We start from the raw sequence: 26,577 nt of genomic DNA on the forward strand, positions 1-26,577 counted from the left end.
TAAACCCGAGCACGTGGAGCTGCACGGGTGGACAGCGTTTTGCGCATGCGCAGTGGAGGTAGAATGCGCGCACCGCGTCATTGTTAGAGAGAGAGAAAAATCCCAGCGCATCTGCTGCAATGATAAAACCCGGAGTGCGGGAGAGGCACGAGCTCAGGCTGGGGTTCTCTCTCTCTCTCTCACTCTCTCTCTCACTCACTTTCTCTTATACACACACACACACACACTACATCATTCTTCTTATGCATATTAAGAAAAAACACCTCCTTATGAAACTGCTGAGAAGATCTAAGTGAATATTATATATATATATACTGGATCTGAACAATGGCTGCAGACAGTAAGTCACCTGTTTATTTTAAAGCTACTGAAATTTATTTGTCATTCCTGTTGATTGAATGTGTGTTTAATTATACAGAGTGCAATGGACTGGGACGGTGCGCGTTCACGTGTGCGCATCATGCGTGCGCGTTCATGTGTGCATGTCTCTCTCTCTCTCTCTTTCTCTCTCTCTGTCATCTTGTGCCACTTATTACTTTCTCTTGTCTTCTTTTTTTTTTTTATTTCTTTATTTTTTTACCAAGTAACCTGATCAATAATCTGAAATTATATTGATATCAATATTACTGTATAAAAATACTAGTTTCTGGTCGGCCGGGAGGTCTTTAGGTGACAAACTTAGTGATAAATCCGTATTAATACACGGTGGCGTAGTGGTTAGCGCTTTCGCCTTGCACCTCCGGGGTCCGTGTTCGATTCCCACGTTGGAATGTGTTCTCCCCATGCTTGGTGGGTTTCCTCAGGGTACTCCTTCCACAGTTTCCTTCCACAGTCCAAAGCTTAGGCTACTGTAGATAAGTGGTGTCCCCAAATTTCTCATAGTGTGTGAAAGACAATCAGGCGCCAAGCTGGCAATCTGACCCCTTAAGTAACTGCCACAGAAACGACGGATATCTCTCCAGGGTGCGGAGCATCATCGCTGGATGGCATGTGGACGGACCTAAATACCCAAAATACTATATTAATACATTTGATGTCCTGGTATGTGAATATAATGATATTCTAAGACAGCAAAAACAACAAAACACAAGATAACCAGCATGGATCTGCCGAAAGTCCATCCTGTCAAAATGGTTACAGGTTGGTTGTTTTTGTTATCGTTTTGTTAACACTGCATTTGAGCTTCTTGTAATTTTGCGAATGATCTCGGTAAATCCATTTTACATCATCAGTAATACGGTCATCACATCGCTGACATTAAAAGCGGTAAACGAGAACAACAAACTAGCATGTCCCTGTGGAGCGCTGCTAAGCCAAAAGTAGCTAGTAGTGCTGTTAGCGTGGTGTTCAATGAAGCTGCGAATGTGCTAGGAGAACCAGCAGAACCATTATCATTGTTATTAGTAGTAGGAGTTGTAGTAGTGGAAAACTTTTCTGTTCAGTGATGAAGCTGGAGAAACGAATGTGTCACATTTAGCGATCGAGCGCTTAAGCACTAACCCATTCAGTGTGATCGGCTAATAAACTGGACGCTGGAGTGGAGTGTGTAGCCGTTATTCTTTTTTATGGACACCATCTGTCAGCCCGTTTGCTCCTAGCTCTGCACTTCTTCCAGTTTACTCAAAGACTTTTGATTACACAGTAATTCTTTAACTCGATCTATAGTTGGCTGCTTTTCCTCTGCAGATCTCCATCTCGGCCATTTAATAATAAAGTCTGATCTTACAGTATCTGCTCCTGTATGTCAGAATTCCTTGTTGCTTTGTCTGTTTCGACTGAACATGCCTCCTGAGTTGCTCCGATGAAGAGCGTTTCGAATCATAATAATAATAATAATACTTTCATCGCCTTGTTCAAGAGATAACTACATGAAGTTAGAAGGATACTTTCAGCACTAGTTGACTAAACATCATGTGATTGTAGTCTGTTTTCAGGATCCGGTGCAGGAATCAAACCTGTTTCATCTGCAAGTAACTACTGCATTTATTCCATATTTGTCACGATATAACTCTTTATTCCAGTAAGGTGTGTGTTCCTTGTGTATTACAGTAAATCATTCACCATCTCCTTACTGCATACAGTACAGTATGTCTGAACATTAAGACGGATGGATGAAGACCCGTTAATAGTTATTAGCTGCCATGAGATGTGAGCCGAGGTCTAATGGAGTCGTAATGGCCTCTGTTACAATGTCAGACTCGCCTCAGCATGTTCCCCGCGCCGTCTATAACGTTTCTCCTGCAGATGGAAGTGGTATAAATGTTTAATAGTCTGCTCAGACCTAACTGGAAGAAACCTGACGTGTAACAGAAGTGCAACAATATTCATAATGCTGCTTATGAAGAAAGGGCTTGAAGGAACAGTTGTGTCAAACGCAGCATCTATACAAGGATTAAGCAAATAATTAAATTAATTATTTAATAAATAGGTCATTAAATAAATCATTAATAAAGTAGAATTAATTCATTAAATAAAATATGTAAGTATATATTTTTTATTAAATAGTTAAATGCTAAAATGGACATCTAATTTAATTGATGTTTAAATGTTTAATTTAAATTATTTGTTTATGTTAAAAAATATTTTTAAGTTAAAAAAGTAGTCATAAGTTATTTTTTATTGTTTTTAGGCTTAATTTTTTTAAATAGTTTTTATTTATTTATTTATTCATTCATTTGTTTATTTATAAAATGATATGTTTTAAGTGGTTATATAATTATTTCTTTAGTTTTTTATTCAATTATGTTTTTCTTTACTAATTACATTTTTATTTGTTTGTTTTACAATATGTTTCAATATTTATTTATTTAATTTGTTAACTTTTTATTCATCTTTTTATTTATTTATTTCTCAATATGTTTAATTGTTTATTTAAGGATTTGTTCAATGTTTATTTAATGATTTATTTAATTAATTAATTAATTATCTATTTCATGATGTTAACTATTTTTTAAGATTTTTTATTTAATTATGTATTTTATGATTTATTTTTCTCAAGCTTTGTGTTTACAAACGTGTTTATTTAATTTGTTTATTTTTCATTTAACTCTTTATTCCATGATTAGTTTATGAATTATTGTTTTTGTTCATGTTTTTTTATTTACTTATTTATTTCTTAGTTTATAATTATAATAATAAACAATACAAATATAATATATATTATAATGTTCTGTATATATAATATATATAATATAAATAGAAAAATATGTTTAATTATTTTGTTAATTGTTTAAGTTTATTTATTTATTCATTTTCTTTATGCATTTTAATGTTTGTTTTGTTTTTTATTTAATTTTTGTCATTATTTTTATTTAATGATAAATTAAATTATGTAATTAAATATATAATAAAATGTATTTATAATATAATTATTAATATAATTTATTCCTTATTCGTGAAATGAATCATTAAATGAATCATTAAATAAAACATTTAAATAGCAGGTAAATAAATTACTTTTAAATATTTGTGTCAATTTCAACAATTAATTTAATAATTACAAATAATTTAATTCTTTCAATTAAAATTTTAAAGTATTTATTTAAAGACTTTTTGTATAAATTTTTCACTCTCCACAGGTTTGACCCTATTTTTTTTAAATAAATGTTTTTGTCAGCAAAAAAATATAATGGACCGCTGTAATAAATAAAAAATCAATCATTGAGTCAGCTGCAAAACATAAAATTACAGCAAAAACAACAACAAAAAAAAAAAATTAAACAGATTTTTTGTAGATAAACACTTATTTATAGGTCATAAGTCAGTAAATCGTATCAGTCAAATGGAGATTTAAATGAACAAATCCGTACGGCTGCTCTTATGTAAAATCGGATCAGAGTGTAAATTGAATCTTTCGGCGGTTAATCATTTATGTTATATGATTATGCCATTGTGTGAGGCTGCGCATTCGGATGAATGACTCGTGTAACTAAATAGGTTCAATTGAAACACAAAAAAAGTCTCGAATTTAAAGTCTAGTTCATAGTGGTTATTAATGTCAGGGTGCGGGGGTGCGGTTCTGATCATCTTAATGATACTTTGTAGAGCAAAAGAGGGGGGAAATGTTTCTTCTATTTTTTACTTTTTTTATTTGAACTTCTAAGAAAAACTTGTCTTAATGAATTAAACAAGACATTTTTGCATCACATATCATATCGCGTCCCTTTGATCACGTCAGCTCTGTTCTCTCCGTCTTCCTGTCTGAGGAACGGGCCTTAATTAGAACAATAACAGACCCCTATTGTTGTTGAGTTTTTAATAGAAAAAGCCCACGCATGTGATGACTGAGTCCCTCAGTAAACTCCATGCAGAGGAAATGCGAATTCTTAACAGCTCAGGAAAAAGTGAGCGTGCTATTCTACAGAAAGGGCTTGATTTTCCAGTAGATTTCTATTTGATTTGTTTTTTTCATATTGTGCCTTATTTTCCATGATGATGATGATGATGATGATGATGTGTGGTCAGTACTGAGGGTCGTTCTGAATAAGTGCAAAAGTGCAAAAATAAAACTCAAAGTGGCTTGCATCTTTGTTGTAGAGTTTTAATGGCACTTGGCGTTAGTAGACGGACTCAGAGCAAGTCGTTATCCGGTCTCAGCATGTAGGTTGAGATGAGACGAGACGAGATGAGATGATACGGTTCAAAGGAAATTAAAATCAAGCAGACGTTGAATTAATGGGGGTGGATATGGTGATGGCTTCAGGTTGATGGATCTGCTGTTGAGCCTTTCCAAGGAGTAACGGCCTGACTGATGAAATTAAGAAACGGAAAGTGCAACCGCGGCCTAATGTGCGGTTTACTCAGAAACAATTTAATCCTGGACGTCTTACAGTACATATTACATTTGGCGCAGTGAGTGACATTGACGTACTGTAGGTCTGGTTTTCCCAAGATGCAGCAAGATTTTTTTTGTCTTTGTTCAAAAGGAGATTTGACTATCTCTTGAGGTGAACTGTGTTTGTCGTGATTTGCATCAGATAGAGTCCAGTCTGGAGAACTGGTGCATCGTAAAACATTGAGGAGGGAGTGATGGGGGACGGGGTATCGGATGTAGCTGTCTTCACCGGAGTGTTTGGGTTTCTGAGCCGAGGCTGAAGAATGAGGAAGGGTGCAGCGTTCAAACAGGATGCGAGTTTGGTGAGAGCCAGAAAAAGAGAGAGCGAAAGAGAGAGAGAGATAGTTTTAATAACAGCTGATGAAGAAGAAATAGACATCCAGGGACATCATCATCATCAAAGCAGGACAAAACGGTAGATCTGACTCGTTGCTAGGATTCGTTTTAGCTCAACAGGTGATGGACAGAAGAGAAGAAGCATGCTGTAGCACTCAGCCCGATCCTGTAACTTCCAGCGCTACACGTAAGCCTATAATTAGTAACGTTGTATGCTTGAATTCCCCAGAGGATGAGTGTGTTACAATTATAAAACGTGACTTATACAACCCGTAATGTTTTGCTTGATATAAATAGGATGTTTTATAATTTAAGCATTACAGTACCGTAATAACGAGTGGAAGTTAATTAATTTCAGTCGCCATTTTTGCTCGAAAATAAGTCAAACCTCTTATAAGTTTTTGGGCACCATTGAATGTTTGGAAAAAGTGCTTGGTAATGTTACGATTGTTTGGATTTTATTAACATATGCAAAGAAATTCAGTAATACATCTTTACATCGGTAATACAATAACACCGTTATTAAAAGATTTAGAAGCAAGGCTCAGTAAGTTTAAATGAACCCTGCTTTAAACGGTTTAGCTCAGGTTTGTTTAGTCCCATTTCGGCCTTTTATGTTTAACCTTGAGTATAATGGATTAAACTTGATTAGTAAGGATGAGAATTAGTCCATATGATATTATGGCGGAAAGTATTAAAAACTGAAATATCCCATGGTCCTAAGTATTCAGACCCTTTGCTGCGACACTCATATATTCATATATATTGTCCATTTCTTCTGATCATCCTTGAGATGGTTCTACACCTTCATTTGAGTCCAGCTGCGTTTGATTATACTGATTGGACGTGATTAGGAAAGGCACACACCTGTCTATATAAGACCTTACAGCTCACAATGCATCTCAGAGAAAATGAGAATCATGAGATCAAAGGAACTGCTTAAAGAGCTCAGAGACAGAATTGTGGCAAGGCACAGATTTGGCCAAGGTTAAAAAAAAAGTTCTGCTGCACTTAAGGTTCCTAAGAGCACAGTGGCCTCCATAATCCTTTAAATGGAAGACGTTTGGACGACAAGAAACCCTTCCTGGAGCTGGCCGTCCGGCCAAATTGAGCTATTAGGGTAGAAAGAGCCTTAAAGAAGAGGTAAGAAGAACCCAAAGACCAGAGATGCAGTCGGGAGATGGGAGAAAGTTGAAGAAAGTCAACCATCACTACAGTCCTCCACCAGTCAGGGCTTTATGGCAGAGTGGCCCGACGGAAGCCTTTCCTCCGTGCAAGACACATTAAAACACACCTGAAGGTCTCCAATATGGTGAGAAATAAGGTCTGATGAGACCAAGATGGAACTTTTTGGCCTTAATTCCAAGGAGGTATATGTGGAGAAAACCAGGCACGGCTCATCACCTGTCCAATACAGTCCCAACAGTAAAGCATGGTGGTGGCAGCATCATGTTGTGGGGTTGTTTTTCAGCTGCAGGGACAGGAAGACTGGTTGCAATCGAGGGAAAGATGAATGCGCCAAGTATAGGGATATCCTGGACAAAAAACTTTCTCCAGAGTGCTCAGGACCTCAGACTGGGCCAAAGGTTTCAACAAGACAATGACCCTAAGCCTACAGCTAAAATAACGAAGGAGTGGCTTCACGACAACTCTGTAACTGTTCTTAAATGGCCAGCCAGAGCCCTGACTTAAACCCATTTGAGCATCTCTGGAGAGACCTAAAAATGGCTGTCCACCAGCGTTTACTATCCAACCTGACAGAACTGGAGAGGATCTGCAAGGAGGAATGACAGAAGATACCCAAGTCCAGGTGTGAAAAACTTGTTGCATCTTTCCCAAAAAGTCTCCTGGCTGTATTAGATAAAAAGGTGCTTCTACTAAATACTGAACAAAGGGTCTGAATACTTTGGCCCATGTGATATTTTACTTTTTCTTTTTTAATAAATCTGCAAAAATGTCAACAATTCTGTGTTTTTCTGTCAATATGGGGTACTGTGTGTATATAAACTAGAAAAAAATTAACTTAAATGATTTTAGCAAATGGCTGCAATATAACAAAGAGCGAAAATTTTAAGGGGGTCTGAATACTTTCCGTACCCGCTGTATGTGTGTATATACAGTATACAGTATACTCCCTTCTCCTCTCCTCTTACTACAGCTTTACACACAAACACACACACACTAACGGAAACACCGTTCTGTCAGGATTCTTTTTCAAAAGTAAAGTGCAAGTTAATTTGTTTTATTTTGTGTATATTTTGTATAAATTATTTTTATAGGAGTATTTGTGGGTTGTGAATCATCTGAGTTTTCATTATTTCTTATGGGGGGAATTCACATTGATATACGAGTGCTTTGATATACAAGGATGCTTCCGGATTATATTATGCTCGGTTCCACTGTGTGTAGATTATGGAGTCGGTGTGGCTCTATGTGAATTGCCACAAAAAGAATGACTTTCTCTAGTGATTAGTATCCTTTTAATTTCAAATATTGATACTGAGACCTTATTAGTAAATATTAGCATAGCAATATGTATATTAGCTGATATTAATACAAATAATAAATAAAGAAAGAAAGAAAGAAAGAACTTATTAAGCCTTATTATTTTTATTTTTTACTGGAGCAATTAATAAATACAGGAAAAAGTAAAAAAAACATAAAGAAAAAATACTAATGTTGACGTACACAAACAAGCTTTCAGGCAAAATTCATTTACATTGCAAATATTCTGACAATAATAGTAATAATAGAATAAAGCTTTAACTGTTTTTGCGTAGACTTCAGTACAATATAATCAAGAAGGAAATTATACATTAAAAAAAACAGGTGAACAACAAGACAGAGACGCCACAGACCAGAAGAACATTTGTAATTACAGGTGAAGTTAAATGCTAAAGAGAAATTTAAATTATTGCACTATTGGGTTCAACTTTTATATTTAACTCGAGTGCAAATTCTGCCTTTATGTTAAATATGTTGATACATAAATCTTTTTTTTTTTTTTGCGGTGAGTTGTATTGTGAAGTACATTTATTATTATATTATGGTAATATTAATATGTGGTAAATACAGATCGCATATTGTACAAAGCATTTCTTTTAAAAAAAAAAAGTATTTCTTAATATGGAAACACTCGGGCCACAATGTGATTATTTAGACACATTGCAATTGCGATTTAAACTCCAATATTTAATTAGTAAATGTACCATTTTGTGTTCCAATATACAGTACTTTACTGTACAGAAGTGAAAAAAATGCTGCAGAGCAAGGATGCCTTCCAAAAAAAAGGAAATAAAAAAAAATAATAATAAATTTTAAAGCCCAGTAAACTTCAGTTCAACTCAGTAAAATTTTATTTGTATAGTACTTTAACCGAGGGTCATTCTCACAAAGCAGCTTTACAGAATCAAAAGTAAAGTAATAAACAGTAATTAATGAAACCAAATCAGTATTTGGTGTGATGATGGTTCGAGGATCCTTTAGTTTTACTGATCATCCTGCAGAACCACACACACACACACACACGCACACACACTGTTCTTCTGAGGACTGACTGTTGCACCTTTATCTATTTTGCATGCAAAGCCCGGAAGCTTTATTTTAATTGTTTTGTCTGAACAGTGGTCGCTTATATCATGTGCTGTTCTTCTTTCATGGCATTTTAATATTTTCCTTCAACTTTTAATTTAGTGTGAAATACTGGTGTTTAAAAAAATCAGACACATTTTTGTACTAATTCAATATTTAAATAAAAAAGGTTAATTTATTATTATTTTTTTAAATCTATAACAAATTCTATACTAAGAGCGCAGGCTGTCTAAGACTCAGACTAGACGATACTGTAGTTCTGCGGTCTAACAGCAAGTAATTGGGAAAAATAATCTCATCATTAAGAGGATGTTTGCCAAAAAAATTTTATCAACTTAAAATTATATAAAAAATAAAATAAAATAAAAATCATATACATAAATGATTACTGATATAAAGTCTGACTTTTTGTATTTTATTTGTAATAAATTGCATCATTTTATACAGATTTATACTGCGATTAATTGTGTAGCACGAAATTGCTTTAAAAAAAATAAAAAATACATTTAAAAAATCAAAAATCTGTCTTACCTCTGATACCAGATCTATTTTTTAAACTTATGAATATTTGCTGTCTCCTTTCTCAGTACTGATCCTGGTGCCGTTTTTACTAAACACACTTAAAGGTTTTAGTTTTAACACAATTTTTTTGCCAAAAGAATGAAATCTGAAAGTAAAACACGATTTAGTTTGATGTCTTCTACTATAAATCCATATATATATATTTGTTTTTTTATTTTTATGTATGTCAGTGTTATTAATATTTTTATTATAAGTATCTACTACTATCATTAGGTCACGTGCCGAAAGTGCCGAGTTACAGACAGAACAGTAGATGGAGCTGCTTCATTAATTTGTACACCCTCTTCCCTGCGAACTGTACTCACACGTTCCTGTGTGAATTATAAATCACACACAGGATGTACAGTGAAGAAACACGGTGTTGTTCAGGGGATGGTTTCTGTGCTTTGGTAACATAACGATTGTAAATGTTTAATAATAATGAAACCTGTGATAAGAAGTGGTGGGAATATTTTATGACCCCTTTAATCCCTTTGTTGTGTTTGTAATACACTCCTGTTATACAGTCAAACCGCAGCATCCAGAGACCGATTTTATACATTTAATACATTTAATTATGGGAAGCGACACTGATTATTATAAAGCGACATTAATTCACTGCCTTATTTTATTTAATCTTAATTATTTATTTATTTTGTTGGCTTTCTTCACCCACTAACCAATAGGGAGCAGTAAGAGTTATAAAGACTAACATCTAGTCTCTTAGGAACTACACTGCCATGGCAACACAAGGGATCTTTTATAAATACTAGGTGTGTTGCGTGTGTATGTGTGTGTGTGTGTGTGTGTGTGTGCGTGCATGTGAGCCCATGTTTAATATGGTTATATCAGCTCTTACAAAAATATCGTGGCTGTTTCCAAGGAAACCGGCTACTTTGTACTTACTGTTTTGCGGAGGTGTGTGTGTGGGGGTGTGTGTGTGTGTGTGTGTGTGTTAGAGGATAACTTTGCTAATTGTTGTGCTGAGTCGTTGGAAGAAAGACAGGATTGAAAGAACAAAATAAAACAGGATGGCAGGATGATGCGACTGCATCACGGTCTTAGTGCGGGATTTAAACCCATACCATTTCCATTCACAGGACGTTTTTTATTATTACACTCATTCTAATATCTTAATGTGGTGTAGTGGTTAGCACTGTCGTCGTCCCCACACCCACAGGGTCCGGGTTCGAGTCCCACCTCGGGGTCTGTGTGTATGTGCATGTTCTCCTTGTGCTTGTTGGGTTTCCTCCTGGTGCTCCGGTTTCCTCCCACAGTCCAAAGACATGCAGATTAGAATAATTGGCATGAATGAGCGTGTGTGTGAGTGTAGACCAGAGGTCCTACCACTATCGTAAACATGGGAATAAATACGATGGTCCCCACGCTCCCTAGTTGGACTACAGAGGTTCTTATAAGGACAGAAGGAACATCTGGATGTACAGCTCCTCAGGACAGCCTGCTTTCTAATGAGCATCTCGAATTGAAAATAAAAATGAACAGCATATGGTTAATAACTACAGTGTGTATTTTCCTCCGAGCAGACAGACTTCAGTGGCGTACGGAGGTATGTGTGTGTGTGTGTGTGTGTGTGTGTGCCTCGACGTGACTTGCTGGGGAAAAAACAAACGTGTGATTTTTCTCCTTTGCTGAAAAACAGAAGCCTGAGGCGAGAAATGAGGTGTGTGTGGGATGTTAGTCTTTGGCTCGACCTTATTATCTCCTCCTCCTCACGCTAACACACACCTACGCGTGCTGTAAATCAGCGCGCAGCTGAGATGTAACACACACACATACACACATCGATCGGTGCACACAACGACCCACAAGCACAAATACCAGTTCCTGTGTGAGAAGATAAGCCTGTGAGATCAGACACACACACACACACACACACACACAGAGTGTGACCGTGTAAAGAGCCGCATGTCAAGTGTTGAGCAAGGATGGTGGTTTAAAATCACTTTTGTGGGTGTTTGGATAAGGGCATTTGAACCTGCAATGCATTTAGTGTTGTACACACACACACACACACACACACACACACACACAGCTTTTAATTACAGTATGCATTTTCTAAACAACTTCAGCATTATTGGTGTTAAAAAGTCGACAAAATGTGTTGTTCATACAGTATGAAGTTACAGATCCTATAAATGTCTTTTCATATTTGAACTGATAAACCCCCAGTATGTCTTTTTCTTTTTGTCGGCTGCAGTAACGCCCGAGGCTGTGGGCTTCTTGTCCGCGGTGGGTGTCTTCGTCGTGTTGCTTACCATCCTCTTCCTCTTCATCAACAAGAAGCTGTGTTTCGCCCGTGTAGGGGGGCTGCCGTGCTTCGAGCTCCGCGGCCATCGCAGACGGAAGGAGCGCTCCGGGATCCACCAGGGCCTGGGTGAGTACGCAACGCATACGGTACTCTGTCCGTACACAAAGCACCGACAGTTCCTGCAGAGCGTCAACTGTGTGGGCAGAAGTGTGCGGACGCGCATCGCCAAGCGAGTTCACGACGCCCTCGGATAGCGGTCCTCTGCGTTTAATCCGAAGTTCAGTCTTCAGCTCTTCAATGACCGTCTCACTGTAACGAGCGCTGGCGATTGTTGAATCTTTTTTCCCCCCATAATGTTCCAATACTTTTGGCCCTCAAGAATCCCAGAAAACTGTACTGATGATTGATGAATTCTCCAGCTGATGGTTGATGATCGGCGATTGAGGATGTTTCCGTTCCAGACTCTGTCGTTTACTCTCAGACTCGTAGTGATGAATCCGTGTCTCGTCACTCGTAATTAATTCTGTAAGGATCTTTCACCTTCCTTAGAGTATCACTCCAAATTTAGTTTGAAGATCGTCTGTAAATAATGGCACCAGGTACACTCAGACCCCTAAAAAATCAACGAGTCACGAGGGCACGCTGCTCTTCTTTCGTGCAAATCACAAGTGGGGCGTCCATTTTTGCTCGCAAATGAACTGATGTAGGACGTTCACACCTGCACAACAGTGACTGGAGTGTGGATTATTTTTGACTTACCCACATAAGTCCTCTGTAGTGACTATAGAGACCAGTGACAGCTGGTGCAAAAACATTTTTGGAGGGGGCGGGCGCAAACAAAATTTAAATTAAACTTTTAATAATCGCCTGTAAATAGCTAGAAAAGCGCCAAGTGTATGCTCAGCCGCGATCACGTGACTGCTGCTTAATTAGAAGATCAGGTCGATCTGGTCCAAACTCTTTAACTGTTTTTCTTTCTTTGTCCGATCGCATTGCGAAGGGGTATTTTAGCAAAGAAATTACAAAATTTTCGACAACTGCCGCCAACGCCCCCCCAAACCCCCTCCCCCCCAGCGCCCCTTATTGACCAGCCGCCACTGATAGAGACGCCATGTAATCATGTGCCTCCAAAAGGTCCATAGGGAAGAAGGTAGTTGGGATTTCCTCCTAAAACTTTGACGGTTTTAATAGGTGATATTTTGGATCATGCATGCTTGGTTTATTTAATCTTTATTAGGTAACATAATCTGTACTACTATTTACTCTGTGTATCATCAAATGAACACAAATGGCCAGCACTTGACTCCGTAAGCATGTCTGTAACATTTATCGTTTAAATCAGCTCTTTTGCGCCTCGGTCTTGGCATCCATTATTATTTCCTGCTCTGAGCTCTAATGACTAAAACGTCCCTCAGTTCTACCCTGAATGTTATCTCGCTCTCATACACACAATCCGCATTGCGGAAACCCGAAACCTTGTCAACGGTTACGTAGTGCGCCTCGCACACACTAACATACACACACACTAATTAAACTTTAGTTTAATATGTTCTGCGGTATTTCCAGTTTGAGCGCCTCCCTTCGCAAACACCCGTTGCTTAGTCAGTGTGTGTGCGTTAGCTTAGCGAGATCCTTGACCACACCTGACGTTTTACCTACAAAATACAAGGAAACAACTTGTCGAGTACATCCCTGGTCTCAAGAAACCTCTGGTTTGGTTTGGTTGGGGTTGAACACGTCTGTAGTTTTAATGAACAACTGTTTTGAAAGGCTGCATTTGGGCGATGGATTACCATCAGGTGTGCAGTAGATTATTCTGAGGATCTTTGGATCAGGGAATCTACTGCTTGCTGGGATAACAAAGATATACCAACGCTATTTGTTTTTTCCATCAACCATCCAGGAACCTTCACACTGGTCTGGTGGTGCTACTGGTAACTGTTTTTTCATAGACACTTCTGGAAGGTGGCAAAGTAAACGCTATGCTGTAGATCTTTCAGAATATCTGAGGGTTTGCCTTGATCTTGGGATTACAAGGGTACAGCAGTGGCATTTGCCTTGTCATAAACTTTTCCTGAACCTTCATCCTGGTCTGGAGGTTTACTGGTTATAGTTTTTTTCTTATTTAGACACGACTAGAATGTATGAGGAAGAACTTTCAGAAGATCTTTGGATTGGTGTGGTTGAGAGATTACAATAACATTACTTTTAATTAACACCTTTGGACAAAGGAGAAGGTACTGTATATGGAATCGATATTTTCAAACATCTTTGGAATTAAGGTTTTTCTGGGATTGCAGCATCCATCCATCATGTCTACGCTACCAACTTTGTTGGGAACATGAGAGAATAGTGTATTTTCTTTTGTTAAAGAAACATTTGGAAGGTGTGAGGGTATGCAGTAGATCTTTCTGAAGCATTTTGTTGTCTACATCATCTTGTTTCCATGAAACTTTGTACTGGTATTGGTGGTGGTCCTTGACATTGTCAGTTTTGGAATGTGGCATGATATTAGATCTTTCTGAAGATCTTTGAAATAAGGGTTCTCCAATATTTTGGGAGATTTTGCCAAAGACTTTTGAAGTGGTGTATCATTGAAAAAAAATATTCCTTCTGGACATTATCTGGACAAGGTTCCAGGCTTGAGGATCAGTCTTTAATCAGTGGATGTTAGACGCCTCTGCATTCATCACAATGGCCGATTCCACTCCATCACCGTTCTCCATTTGGTTCTCCCAGATTTCAGACACCATAAAAGATTCATTTCTTAACCTTGGCCCCAAACCCCCACCCTCTATCCCCGAGTCTGAGGTCACAGAGGTGAACGAATCTCGGGAGGACGTCTCATCCATGAGTCCTGAGGAGAAGCGTCGGATCCTGCATGCCCAGCTGGCATCCAGAGGTCTGGTAGAGCCGTTACCAGATCGCCTGACTCCCATTAATGAGGAAATGGAGGATGTGGAGAGCAGGAGAAGCGTCATGTCGTCACGTCCACCCAGTGTTGGTGAGAAATCAGTCATCAGTTTAGACCAGTATTTTATCTACAGACCAAGAGTTGGTGTCTACCCTCTCCCTTTAATACTTTAACATACAGCGGTAACTCTGCATATGAATTCAATCCGTTCTGGAGGTGAGTTCTTAAGGCGAAATTCCGTATTGTAAAACACGTTTTCTCATAGGAAATAATGTAAATGCTGATAATTCGTTCCAGCCACCCAATAATATTACCCATATTACCAATTTCCAACACTTTAGGCATATTTTTAAATATTAAAACAATTCAAACATTCGGAAAAGACACGTAAATTACGTAAACTATGCAATAAATAGACCTTAAACCTCACTAAATCTTAATTTATGATTCACTTGGCACCAGATTTTTAAAAAACAAACTGAAAGCGGCTCCCTTTTTTTCTTGCTAAAAGTCTTGGGAGCCATGGTGCCATGTCCTTACTAAATCTTGTACAAAATGCTTTCTACTGACGCTAACAAGTTTTCCAGTCAACTTAACCGGCATTCGGTTTGGATTGGTTTGTTCGCTTGTATGCCAAATAAGCTTCATATGCCGAGGCAAATTCCTTGTAAAATTTCCGTTCTTAAGGTGATGTACAGTGGAACCTTGTATTACGAGCATAATTTGTTCCGGAAGCTGGCTCGTATTGCAAAACACTCATAAACCAAATCAAATTTTCCCATTAAAAATAATAAAAACTTTAATTATTTGTTTTCACAAAAAATAAATACATAAAATTAATTAAAACAAAATATAAAGTAAAAATAAAAACAAGTTACCCTGCACTTTAAATCCAGACAGATAAGTGTTTCCATTTATGTGCACAGCCCTGTGTGTGTGTGTGTGTGGGTGGGTGTGTAAAGCTAAAGTAAGAGGAGAGAAGGAATTAGCCCTTCCTCCACTCTTATTTGAGTTTCACACACACATTAACGAAAAGAACATCACCAATGACACTCGCATGAGCGCACGCTGTAAAGTAAAACAACAAAAAAAAATTAACCTGCACTTTACTTTTGAAAAAAATCATGACAGAGCAGTGTTTCTGTGTAGAGCAGAGTGTGTCTGTGTGTGTGTGTCTGTGTGTGTGTGTCTGTGTGTGTCACGTGATGCTCGGCGTCAAAACAAGAAGCGCATGCGTGATACATGATAGTCAGTGCTCGTAAACCAAGACTTACTTGTTTTCCAAGTTTATTAAATTTTTTTGTTGTGTTTTGCGGAACACCTACAAACCGCGTTACTCACAATCTGAGGTTTTACTGTATAAATATTTCCATTGTATAATGAGTGTTCAAGTCAAACTGGGACTTGTGATGACATTTCTGGTGAATGAAGGTGTAAAAGTGATTCACGTTTACAGAAGACTTTAAGTACAGTACGGTGATAAGACTCTGAGCCGCAGTAAAACATTTGAACAGTGCAGACGTTTTAAGGAAGTCCGGGCGTGTGTGAATGATGGTCCCCGCCGAGGTGATGAGAGCCGACTGCAGTTGTTCACGTTGAACATTCAGCGAGTGAAACATCTGATCCAAGAAAATCGACACATAACAAGTTGCATTGAAGAGGAGACTCATCTGTCTGTAGGAACTGTACACACAATCATTCACCAACATCACTTACCAAGTTTCCTGGTGACATAAATCTAATTTTCTATTTAATATTTTAGGTCTTTATAAAATAAGGACAACCTGTCAACATTTTAGAGTGATTAATAGTGTAATGGCATCAGCAAACTGATTGGGATTCAGAAATAGATCTGTGTGTGTGTGTGTGTGTGTGTGTGTGTGTGTGTGTGTGTTTGCTTGCTTTTCTTTTTCTTCTGCTAATGAGTAAACTGATATGCAGCAAGAGCAGACAACCCTTCAAAAGTAAACACACACACACACACACACACACACTTTCACGCACTTCTGTGTGACTCAGTTCTTTGACTTTCGCTCCTGATCTTTACACATCACGTTTTTGTCACATGCATTTTTTCACATTTCTCTCTGGCTGTCCTTCTAGGCTTTTTGTCCATGTTCTCTCACTCCTGTTTTGTTGTCACATGCATACTATTTTTTCTTTTCCTTTCTCTCCCTTTTACATTTACTTTGCTTTTGCTTTCTTTGTTTACCTTTTCTTTTGTTCTCTCTCTCTCTCTCTCTCTCTCTCTCTCTTTCTTTCTCTCTGTTTCCTAGAAGTTGCTTTAACACTTCATAAACCTTCATATTGCTGTATTACATACGGGCCATTAACTGATTGGGCACAGATAGTATCAAGAAGTGCTGTGGATATCACGCGCGCGCGCACACACACACAAACAAACACACACACACAAACACACTCCCTTGTGGGTGTGTGCTGCATGCTCTTAAAAGCCACTCCAGGTTAAATGAAGATCTCAGTTTTCGCCAATCAGTCAATAACAGCTTGGTATGAGGCAGAGTTGCCGTGGCAACTAAACATGTTTGTGTGTGTTAAGAAGGTTAAATGAGAAGGACGGGGGGAAACACTTGAGCGTAAGAAGGGCGTAACCATGACGACCGCTGTGGCTAAAAAAAAGAGAACCATTTCCTTGAATTTGGACAAATAAATAGGTGGATGGATGGATGGATGGATGGATGGATGGATGGAGAAAAAGAGAGAGATGTAGGTAGATAGAAAGAGACAGAAAGGGAGAGGTGAGTGGATGGATGTATTGATTTGTGGGTGGGTGGCTGTATAGATAGATAGACATGTGGGTAGATAGAAAGAGAGAGAGGTGAGAGGATGAATCGATAGATGGATGGGGAGGTGGGTGGCTGTGTAATATCTAGATAGAGTTGAGTGGATAATAAATAGGTAGATAAATAGATGTACAGATGGGCAGGTGGATAGATGGATGGATGGATGGATAAAAAAGAGAGGTATATATACAGTATATATATATATATATATATATATATATATATATAGAGAGAGAGGTGAGTAGACGGATGGATTGATATGTCACCAGCCGATACGATATCATCACAATACCCAGGTGCCGATACGACTTATATTGCGATTCTGTAAGTGTCACGATTTTGTAAATAAGCAGATTGTATGGTTTTTTTTTTTTTATGATTTCTACACAAACTTCGCAATAATTTGCTTGCATCACACATGATGGTCACACAGCGGGTGATGCCCGCTGATGTGTAAATAGAGTGCACCACCTGTAGGATTATAGAGGAACTGCAACGTTTTACCACCTCAAAAGCAAACATATATAAATGTAAAATATTTATATATATGAAAAATATATATTTCTTTACTCCAATACATCGATTTTGGACTTGTGTGGCATTGCATGAGTTGCCGCACAAAATAATAGTGATACATAAGTAAATCGATTATGTCACCTATTTCTAATTTGATATGGTGAGTAGAGAGAGAGCGGTAAGTGGATGGATGGATGGATGGATGGATATGAAGGTGGGTGGGTGTATAGACTAATATCTAGATAGATAGATAGACAAACAGACCGATGGACAGACAGAAAGACAGTTAAATGCTTATTGTAGAAGTATAAATTGTTTGCAGGTCTGGAGTTTAAAATGTTCTTGTGTACGTGTGTGTGTGTGTGTTTGTGTTTGTGTGTGTAGTAAACAGTTACGGGGACGATGGCGAGATCACCAGCTCTTCAGACAGCGAGGAGGAGATTGTGAAGCGCTTCGAGATCTCCGTCTCGCGTTCTCAGAGTTTTCGCTCTGGGATCTCAGAGGTCACTACCCAGAGTGCACCGGGGCAGCAGCGCAAGTTTGAGCGGCTGGTTCCTGAGCGGGAGGAGGGGAAGGAGGAGGAGGAGGGCAGCACCGAACCCTCGGACTGCGAATGTACGCGAATATTTGCACACACTTATTTTATATACGTTAATGCTCGGTTAAATGGAATGAAGTGGGCGTGGCCTATGTGGCTTTTAGTCAGAATAAAGTGGGTGTGGCCTGTGTGCCCTTTAGAAGAATGAAAGAGGAAGAAACCTGCTTTTTTTCCTTGTTATGGTTCCTGGTTATATGCGGTTCAGTCATGTTCTGCAGTTCATCTCTGACGTCAGCGAGACGCTCTTTATTTCCTGAACATTTCTGGCAAGGCGGCCTTGTTTTAATTTCCATGGTGACGCAGAACTTCGGTCGTCATGGTAACAGGGTGTCTTCACGGAACAGAACATTTTGTTCTTTCGTTCAGCATCCGTTCATAAACAAAAAGAAAAATTATACATAATAATTTTTTTAAATTACATCCGAGTCTCTCAGTCGATGTTTTTCTTCCAACATTTCTATAATTCATTACTCAAATTAGATATTAGATACATTGGTGCCCTTTGAAATGAAATGTTTAACATTTGAGAAAAGGTCACAGGTGCTTGAGGAAATCAAGAAGTGAATGACAGGCTAACATTTTAGCACACTAGCACAGCTAGCAAACATTTGCACCGTACGTTAGCGAGCTAGACACTACATACAGATGATAGTAAAATGTTTACCTGCAGACCAATACACAGGATCATGTTTATCATCACCACGTCATGGTGGTTTATGTCTAGACGCAGACGGAGTTAGCGGGAGAGGTTTCCAGGACCCGCTGTCTGAGCAGAGGGATCCTCTGACAGAATCGCTCTTCCAGAGAGACCTCAGTGTGGCGGACACGTCGTCCGCTAGAGGACGCGCCTCCTCCGTGGGCTCTCAGGGATCAGAGACGCCGTCCCGGGGTCGGAGGAGTCGTCCGGGGAGCACAGGACGCCGGACTCCCCTTTCACACGGAGAGACGGACATGGCGCTGGATAATCCGGCATACGACGAGGCTACGGACAGCTCGTCTACCTGGAGCCCTGAGGTACTGGAGAGTATGGGGGGGAGGGGGGTAGTTATCTATTTGTCCGTCTGTCTGTCTGTTTGCAGCATCCATCTGTCTGTCTGTCTTCTAGTATCATCTGTCTGTAGCACTTCTGTCCGTCTTGTTGTCTGGCTGTGTATATAGAGTTACACAGTATTTGCTGTTTGTCTATGACATCTCTGTCTGTCTAGCACTCTACCTGTCTGTCTGTCTGTCTGTCTGTCTGTCTGTCTGCTTATCACTCTCTCTGTCCTTCTAGCATTTTCCCTGTCTGTCTAGCTCTCTTTGTCTGTCTCTCTGTCTGTCTCGCTGTCTGCCTGTCTGTCTAGCACTCTCTCTTACTTTCTAGCTTTCTGTCTGTCTGTCTGTCTATCTGTCTAATGTCTACTTTACCCATGAAATAATTATCCAGTGTTTATTTTACGATACACTCCTTTACTACTATTTATTAATGATTATTGGAATATTTTATTTCTTGTCCTCTTTCAGTGCTGTTGTGATCTCTCTCTCTCTCTCACTCGCTCTCTGTCTGCCTGCTCAAGTGTATGATCTGATATACAAACTGAAATATGGTATAACAGCCTCATGCAAATAAATATTCACAAGTTTATCAAGTTATCATGATAAATGGGCGTGAATATTCATGAGTCATTATGTGTCAAATATGCTGTCTGAGCTCTTTTGACACTGTTGAGTTGTGTGTGTGTGTGTGAGTATGTGTGTGTGTGTGTGTGTGAGTATGTGAGTGCGAGAGAGAGAGAGAGAGAGAGTGTAAAACTGGCCCACATAAGAAGTAAAACTGCCCACTACTGCTTACCCACCTACGCAAGAATAAACCATTCCTACTCCCATGGGTTTTTAAGTTAAGCCTTTATTTGTCTAATATACATTACAGCACAATGAAATTCTTTCTTCGCATATCCCAGTGTAACTGGGGTCAGAGCGCAGAGTCAGCCATGATACAGCGCCCCTGGAGCAGATGGGGTTAGGGGCTTTGCTCAAGGGCCCAACAGCGGCAACCTGGTGGAGCTGGTGATTCGAACCGCCAACCTTTCGATCAGTAACGCAGTGCCTTAACCCTCCGAGCCATCACTGCCCCTTTTAGTTGAGTGACTTACTGTAAACTTGTAAACATGACTTACTGTAAACTTGTAAACATGCACCTGAACTCTTTTACCAAAAGGGGTGGCCATCTTGGACAACCCGAGTGTTCCTTGGTGCAGTTTTGTAGCATGTGGCTCCCAGTCAGAGCTCTCTGTGTAACTGGAACTTCCTCTCTTTCCATCTGTTTAAAACTGAAACACTGACTGTGTGTGTGTCATTAGCAGCAAGCTCGGTGTTTGTATTTGTGCATTTCCATCTGCTCTGATCTGAGAAATACTCTCTCTGTCTGCGATTGTATTTGTGTTGAAGGGTCCCCCCTTGTTTTTTTCTCTCATCAGCACGAACGTACAGCCAGCATCATCTCAGAGCCGCGGCCCGCCAGCTCCTCGCCCCGCCCGCCAATCTCCAAATGCGGTGACCTCGTGGTGGTCCTCAATTACCGTCCTGAATCCTGTAAGCTCCAGGTGACGGTGGTGATGGCGCAGGACATCCCTGATAAAGCGCGGAGCGGCATGGACTCGTGGCAGGTGCACGTGGTGCTGCTCCCGGGGAAGCGTCAGCGTTACAAGACGGCCATGCAGAGGGGATCGACGCCGCGGTTTGGGGAAACGTTCCGCTTTTCGAGACTCGAGGCGTCGGAGATGAACACGTCGGCACTGCGGTTCCGTCTGTACGCTCTGGGAAAGATGAACCGGGAGAGGATGATGGGAGAAAACATCTACACGCTTAACAAGCTCGACACTCGCGAGAGACGTGAGGTCTTACTCGTACTCGAACCTCGCAGCAACCTAAAAGTATGTGGGTGTGTTTTTATACAATTTCATACAGAATTTTTTTTATTCTAGTGGGCAGAAACCAACTACTGTACACACACACACACACACACCTCTCTCTCTTACCCTGTAGGCTTTAGATCCCGAGCTGTGTGTAAGTGCTCCTCCTGATGGTGCCTCCTCCGCTCAGTCTCTCTCCCACGGTGGAGTTCCTGAGCTGCTCCTCGGCCTTTCATACAACCCCACCACCGGCCGCCTCTCCGTCGAGGTCATCAAAGGGAGCCACTTCCGCAACCTGGCCATCAACCGACCCCCAGGTACACACACCCCCCCACAGCCACACTCACAGAAAGAAGCAACTGCCAGTGTTTCAGTGTTGATGATTCTTCTTCTTTTGCTTTTTATAGATACGTACGCGAAGCTGACCCTGCTCAACTCCATGGGTCAGGAGATCTCCCGGTGCAAGACGTCAGTGCGTCGCGGACACCCCAACCCCGTGTTCAAGGAGACCTTCGTCTTCCAGGTGGCTCTGTTCCAGCTCTCCGATGTTACTCTCATGGTGGCCGTGTACAACCGACGCAACATGAAGCGCAAAGAGATGATCGGCTGGCTGTCGCTGGGCCAGAACAGCAGCGGCGAGGAGGAGGCGCTGCACTGGCAGGACATGAAGGAAAGCAGCAACCAGCAGGTGTGCAGGTGGCACGCTCTCCTCGAGGCGTAGACTGGACCGATGGAGAAAAACTAACGACAGGAATCCAACCTCGTCCACAGGGTTGGGCTTGGACTTATAAGGGTCACGGGCATGGAAGCAGAACAAATGCAACTAAACAATATAGTGACACCTCGGCATAGAAATTCCCTCCCTTACGAATTTTTACCTTAAGAAATTGCAAGAAATTTGCATCGGCATACAAAGCATTTTCAGCATACCAGACGGTGACTAAGTTCCGTGTACTTCCGGAAGCCGTTCAAAACTGGTTTGCATCAGTGGAAAGCTAAGTAAAGTGGAACGCTAAGCATAGTTTTTTGCGTTTCTGGGTCAGTACGATTTTTCGCCTCCAGAACTAATTTGATTTGTATGCCGAGGTTCCACTGTATATGATTCACCATTGTTTTTGATGCTTTTTTTCTTTTAATGTGATAATTGCGTTGATTAGACCTGAGCAAACGAAGCAACCCCAGATCATAACACTGTCTCCAGAGGCTTGTACAGTGGACACTATGCATGATGGGAGCGTCGCTTCATGTGCTTCCCTTCTTACCCTGACACGCCCATCACTCTGGAATAGGGTCAGTCTGGATCCATCACTCCAAAGTCCAGTCTTTATGTTCTCTAGTAAACTGAAGCCTTTTTTCTAACGAGTTTCAATAACTATTGGTTTTCTTATGGTTACACAACTGTTTAGCGTCAATCCCGTTATTTCTCATGACAGTCTGCACGAGTCTGCTTAAATGCCTTTAATTTCCTTCAATTTCAATATTAAACCCATCTCTATTTTCTACTGTCAATTATTTATGCGACTTCATCAAATGTTTAAGTCGTCCTCAGTCATGTTTTTTTTTTTTTTTGTGAAGGTTTGTGAAGTGTTCAGCACTGTCCTTAAAGGTTTGCATAACGCCTTAACGGGCAGGTCTAACCCAATTCATGTCAATTCATTTCAAATCTCTTCTTTGCTTGATACGGGGCAATATTTTTTGCCCAGGCGATGTATGTGTTCAGGTAGAATGTAAGCAAATGAGCCACAACCTCTGAAAATTTGAGTATAGCCACTTGGCCTGTAAAAAAAGAACGTAGAAAGATTTGGAGAATGATGATTGATTGTTTAAGTTGTATATGCGGTTATGTAATAGACGCCACTACTTGAATTTAAACAGCTAATCATTGAATACCTTTCGACTTGTGATTTCCGGACAAGTGTGCATAAATCTTTAGATGGATACTTGTATGCTAACTCTCCATCACAAAGCCATACAGTGTGTGCGTGGGTGCTCAAGGTTGGGCTTGAAGAGGTAACTCACCTAGCAACCCCTAGCAACCACATTCCTGTATCTACTGTATCCAGAGCCCAAATTACAGAAACCAACCAGAGACGCTTCGAAAAAACATATTAAGGGTATTTATGATCAAACCTAAGCTTAACTTTGTGACTCAAGTTGGATTTCTAGCGTTAGATAAGAAAAAGCCAGACGAAAGCAAGACTTGATTCATGCTTGAAATCTCCCAGAGGAAACTCTGCTGAAATATGCAACTGTACACCGTCCTGATGTTCCCAGATGTTTCAACACAGCATGTTCCACGTACACGCCAGCGCTCTATAATCTCTGAGAGCAACTGTAAGAGGAGTTGTTCATCCCCTACGGAAGCGCATACAGTAACGCAGCATCCGTAATTGCTTTTTGTGCATCTCCAGCTGTCCTTTACTCGGAGTTGGGCTTTTACAACGCGCCCTCTTATCTCGTCTCCAGGAAGTGACGTCGCAGCGCAGCTCGACTTAGGACTTGAGGGCTCTCTCTCTCTCTCTTTCTCTCTCTCTCTCTCTCTCTTGCCGCTCAAACGCTGATTGCCGTGTCCTGAGTGCATGAATGGAGGCTTAATTACTGACTTCTGATGAACTCGCTCTGGGGGTTGAGAGCGACGGATGATGGCGGGGAAGAAATCTGTATGACAACAGACATGCGGTGGTGATGCGTTTGTACAACGTGTTAATTTGTTACCAAGACTGTTCACGTGGATTGTTCAGAAGTTGCTAATGTAATCTTTAAATGTACAGGATATATTATTATTAATACTTCAAAATCAAAAAAGTTAAATAATAATTCTGTATTTGTATTGGCTGTCCAGGAACTGCAGCGCGATTGAATTCTTAATTCTGATTGGTCAGAAGGTGTCTATTAATATTTAACAAATGAAAAGCATATACATATCAATATGAGTTTGTATGGTTTTCTCTGAATCAGGTGTTTGTTTTTTTGACACAAACTATTCAACATTATATTGTGTTGGCACAAGATACAAATTGTCATCATGTTTACAGTTAATTTGTGCACGGGGGATACAATTTGTTCCCATGTTTTTGTTGAATTCATGCACTTGGAATATAATTGGAATGATTTATTAGTTCGACAGAGAAACAATTTGTAACCAGATTTTGGCTAACTTGTGCAACATGAAATTTGTTCCCACATTTTGGTTAAATTTTTTTTTAAATAAGATATAGTTTGTTACTATGCTGTGTGATTTATTTGTGCAACATATATACAATTTATTTTCACATTTTGGTTGCCATAAGATAAGATAAGATCCCATGTTTTATGTTAATTCATGTACATGGGATATAATTCATTCTCACGTTTTGATTAATTTGCACAAATGTACTGTACTGTACTGTAATTCATACCTTCATTTTGGTTCATTTGGGTGCACAAAGTACAATTTCTTCTCAGATATTGACAAAATTGTGCACGATAGTGTTCTCCTATTTCAAGTACAAAATTCGCGCATTTTTCTAAATTTCTAATAAGGGAAGAGCCTGTTTATAGGCAGCGTTACATGCAGGTCTAAACGGCTACAAATTACACAACATTTTTCTTTCATGAGGGGTGAAATTTAGCTTAGTGTTTTTGCAAATTGCTGCAGTTCAAGGGGAATAAAACGCTTACAGACATGACATTATAGAGGACATTTAAAAAATCATCTTCCTGCAACTGTAACTTTTGGACATCCCGATATATACTGGAAACTGACGTCATGTTTATGTATGAAACGTACCGATCATGAGCGTTTATGCGTTTTACCTGCTGAACATTGTGCACTGAGGGATTTCTCTCACCTGTCCTGCATGACCGGAACCTTCAGAGGAACACACCCCATGTCGTCTGCATGTGTTGCGCTACACATAAACGTGAAGTGTGTAATCGTGATAACGGAGAAGAACCGGGTGTAATGTATAGATTACAGTGTGTTACACTTGCATGCAGTGTGTGAAGGGATATACGACTCTGTACTGTTGTACAAAAGCATGCAAACCTTTGTGTGTGTGTGGGTCTGTATGTGTGTGTCTGCGTGTATGTGTTGCAGTGTTTTGTACTTAATATATATATTTTTGTCTATCAGTAAACTTGCAGTTGCGTTTTTCTTTAAACAAACACATTTCTGACCTATTCATAACTAGTTTGAAAATGTATAAGAACATTTTGTACAATTGTGTGTGTTGGGGGGTACATACATATGAGCAATTGGAGTTTGTGTTTAAATGGATGTGTGTGTGTGTGTGTGTGTGTGTGTGCACTTGATGTGTGTTTTTTTTATTTCCGTGTTTCTCATTTGTGCTTATCTGCATGTACAGTATGTATCTGCATGTGTATGTGTGTGTTTTTGTGTTTTGCTTGTAATGCTTTTCATGCATGTGTTTCTTTTATGTGTGTGTATGTGTGTGTGTTGTGTCTGTGTATCCATGCATTTATGTGTGTGTGCCCATGTCTGTGTGTATATGTCTGCAAGTGCACGTGTGTGTGTGTGTGTATGTCTATTCATCGGTGTGTGTGTGTGTAGGTGTGTGTCTATGCGTGTACGTGTGTGTGTGTGTGTACGTGTGTGTTTTGGGAAGTGGGCGGATGTATGAAGCCTAGCAGCAGCAGCAGCAGCAGCACGTGAGAGAGCCGCGAAAAAGAAACCGGAGCCTGGCGTGTGACGTCATCGCTGCCCGGCGACTCGTTGCTAAGCGACGGAGAAAACAGCTGTTCCGGTGAGAGCCAATCAGGAGGCAGCGAGGGGCGCGTGCCCTCAGTGTGCGCTGGAAAACACGGAGATCTGAGGGATTTTTTTTTTTTTTTTTAAATATATAAAGATCGAGTTTTATTTAAAAAGAGATCATCACCCACTTACTCACACACACACACTCACACACACACGCGCGCGCGCGGAGGCGTAGACAGCAGCAGCGTGCAGACAGGAGCGGGGTTTTAAATCGTGAACATCCGGGACTTTTTTATTTTTCGTAATAATGACCCAGTGAGCCACGAGAGGTGTGTGTGTGTGTGTGTGTGAGAGAGAGAGAGAGATCTCTGCTGAGACCCGGTGCTTTATTTATCTCCAGCATCTTTATCAACAATGGTAAGCCTGAGTGTGTGCTGAGACCTTTTACATCTTTTACACTTGATCTGTTCATCAGTGTTTAAATCCTGCGCTTATTTCTGACACTTCTCAGTTCTGACTCTGCACGCGCTGCGCTCGTGGACGTGTTTCATGCATGCAAATGTCAAA

General features: G+C 39.9%; 1 protein-coding gene across 3 annotated transcripts; it reads left to right on the forward strand.

Moving 5' to 3' along the window:
* The first annotated feature begins 300 nt into the window (after positions 1-300).
* syt16 (synaptotagmin XVI) lies at positions 301-25,218 on the forward strand. Of its 3 annotated transcripts, XM_053502091.1 has the most exons (7): positions 301-340; positions 11,541-11,717; positions 18,210-18,440; positions 19,148-19,437; positions 20,880-21,335; positions 21,448-21,631; positions 21,722-25,218. In XM_053502091.1, exons 1-7 carry the CDS (start codon positions 328-330, stop codon positions 22,033-22,035), a joined length of 1,665 nt encoding a protein of 554 aa, XP_053358066.1. In that variant the 5' UTR covers positions 301-327; the 3' UTR covers positions 22,036-25,218. The 3 variants fall into 3 exon arrangements, with proteins under 3 accessions (XP_053358066.1, XP_053358064.1, XP_053358067.1); XM_053502089.1 differs by having other exon boundaries at positions 21,448-25,218; XM_053502092.1 differs by lacking the exons at positions 301-340; positions 11,541-11,717 and adding an exon at positions 14,222-14,595.
* Positions 25,219-26,577: the final 1,359 nt, after the last annotated feature.

This window comes from Clarias gariepinus, chromosome 8, assembly GCF_024256425.1.
Source record: "Clarias gariepinus isolate MV-2021 ecotype Netherlands chromosome 8, CGAR_prim_01v2, whole genome shotgun sequence".
Lineage (NCBI taxonomy): Eukaryota > Metazoa > Chordata > Actinopteri > Siluriformes > Clariidae > Clarias > Clarias gariepinus.

Coding starts and splice junctions, on each gene's coding strand:
- syt16 (XM_053502092.1), top strand. CDS start 14,259: ATGTTAGACGCCTCTGCATTCATCACAATGGCCGATTCCACTCCATCA. Junction 14,596..18,209: donor GTCACGTCCACCCAGTGTTG/GTGAGAAATCAG, acceptor TTGTGTGTGTAG/TAAACAGTTACGGGGACGAT. Junction 19,438..20,879: donor CGTCTACCTGGAGCCCTGAG/GTACTGGAGAGT, acceptor TTCTCTCATCAG/CACGAACGTACAGCCAGCAT.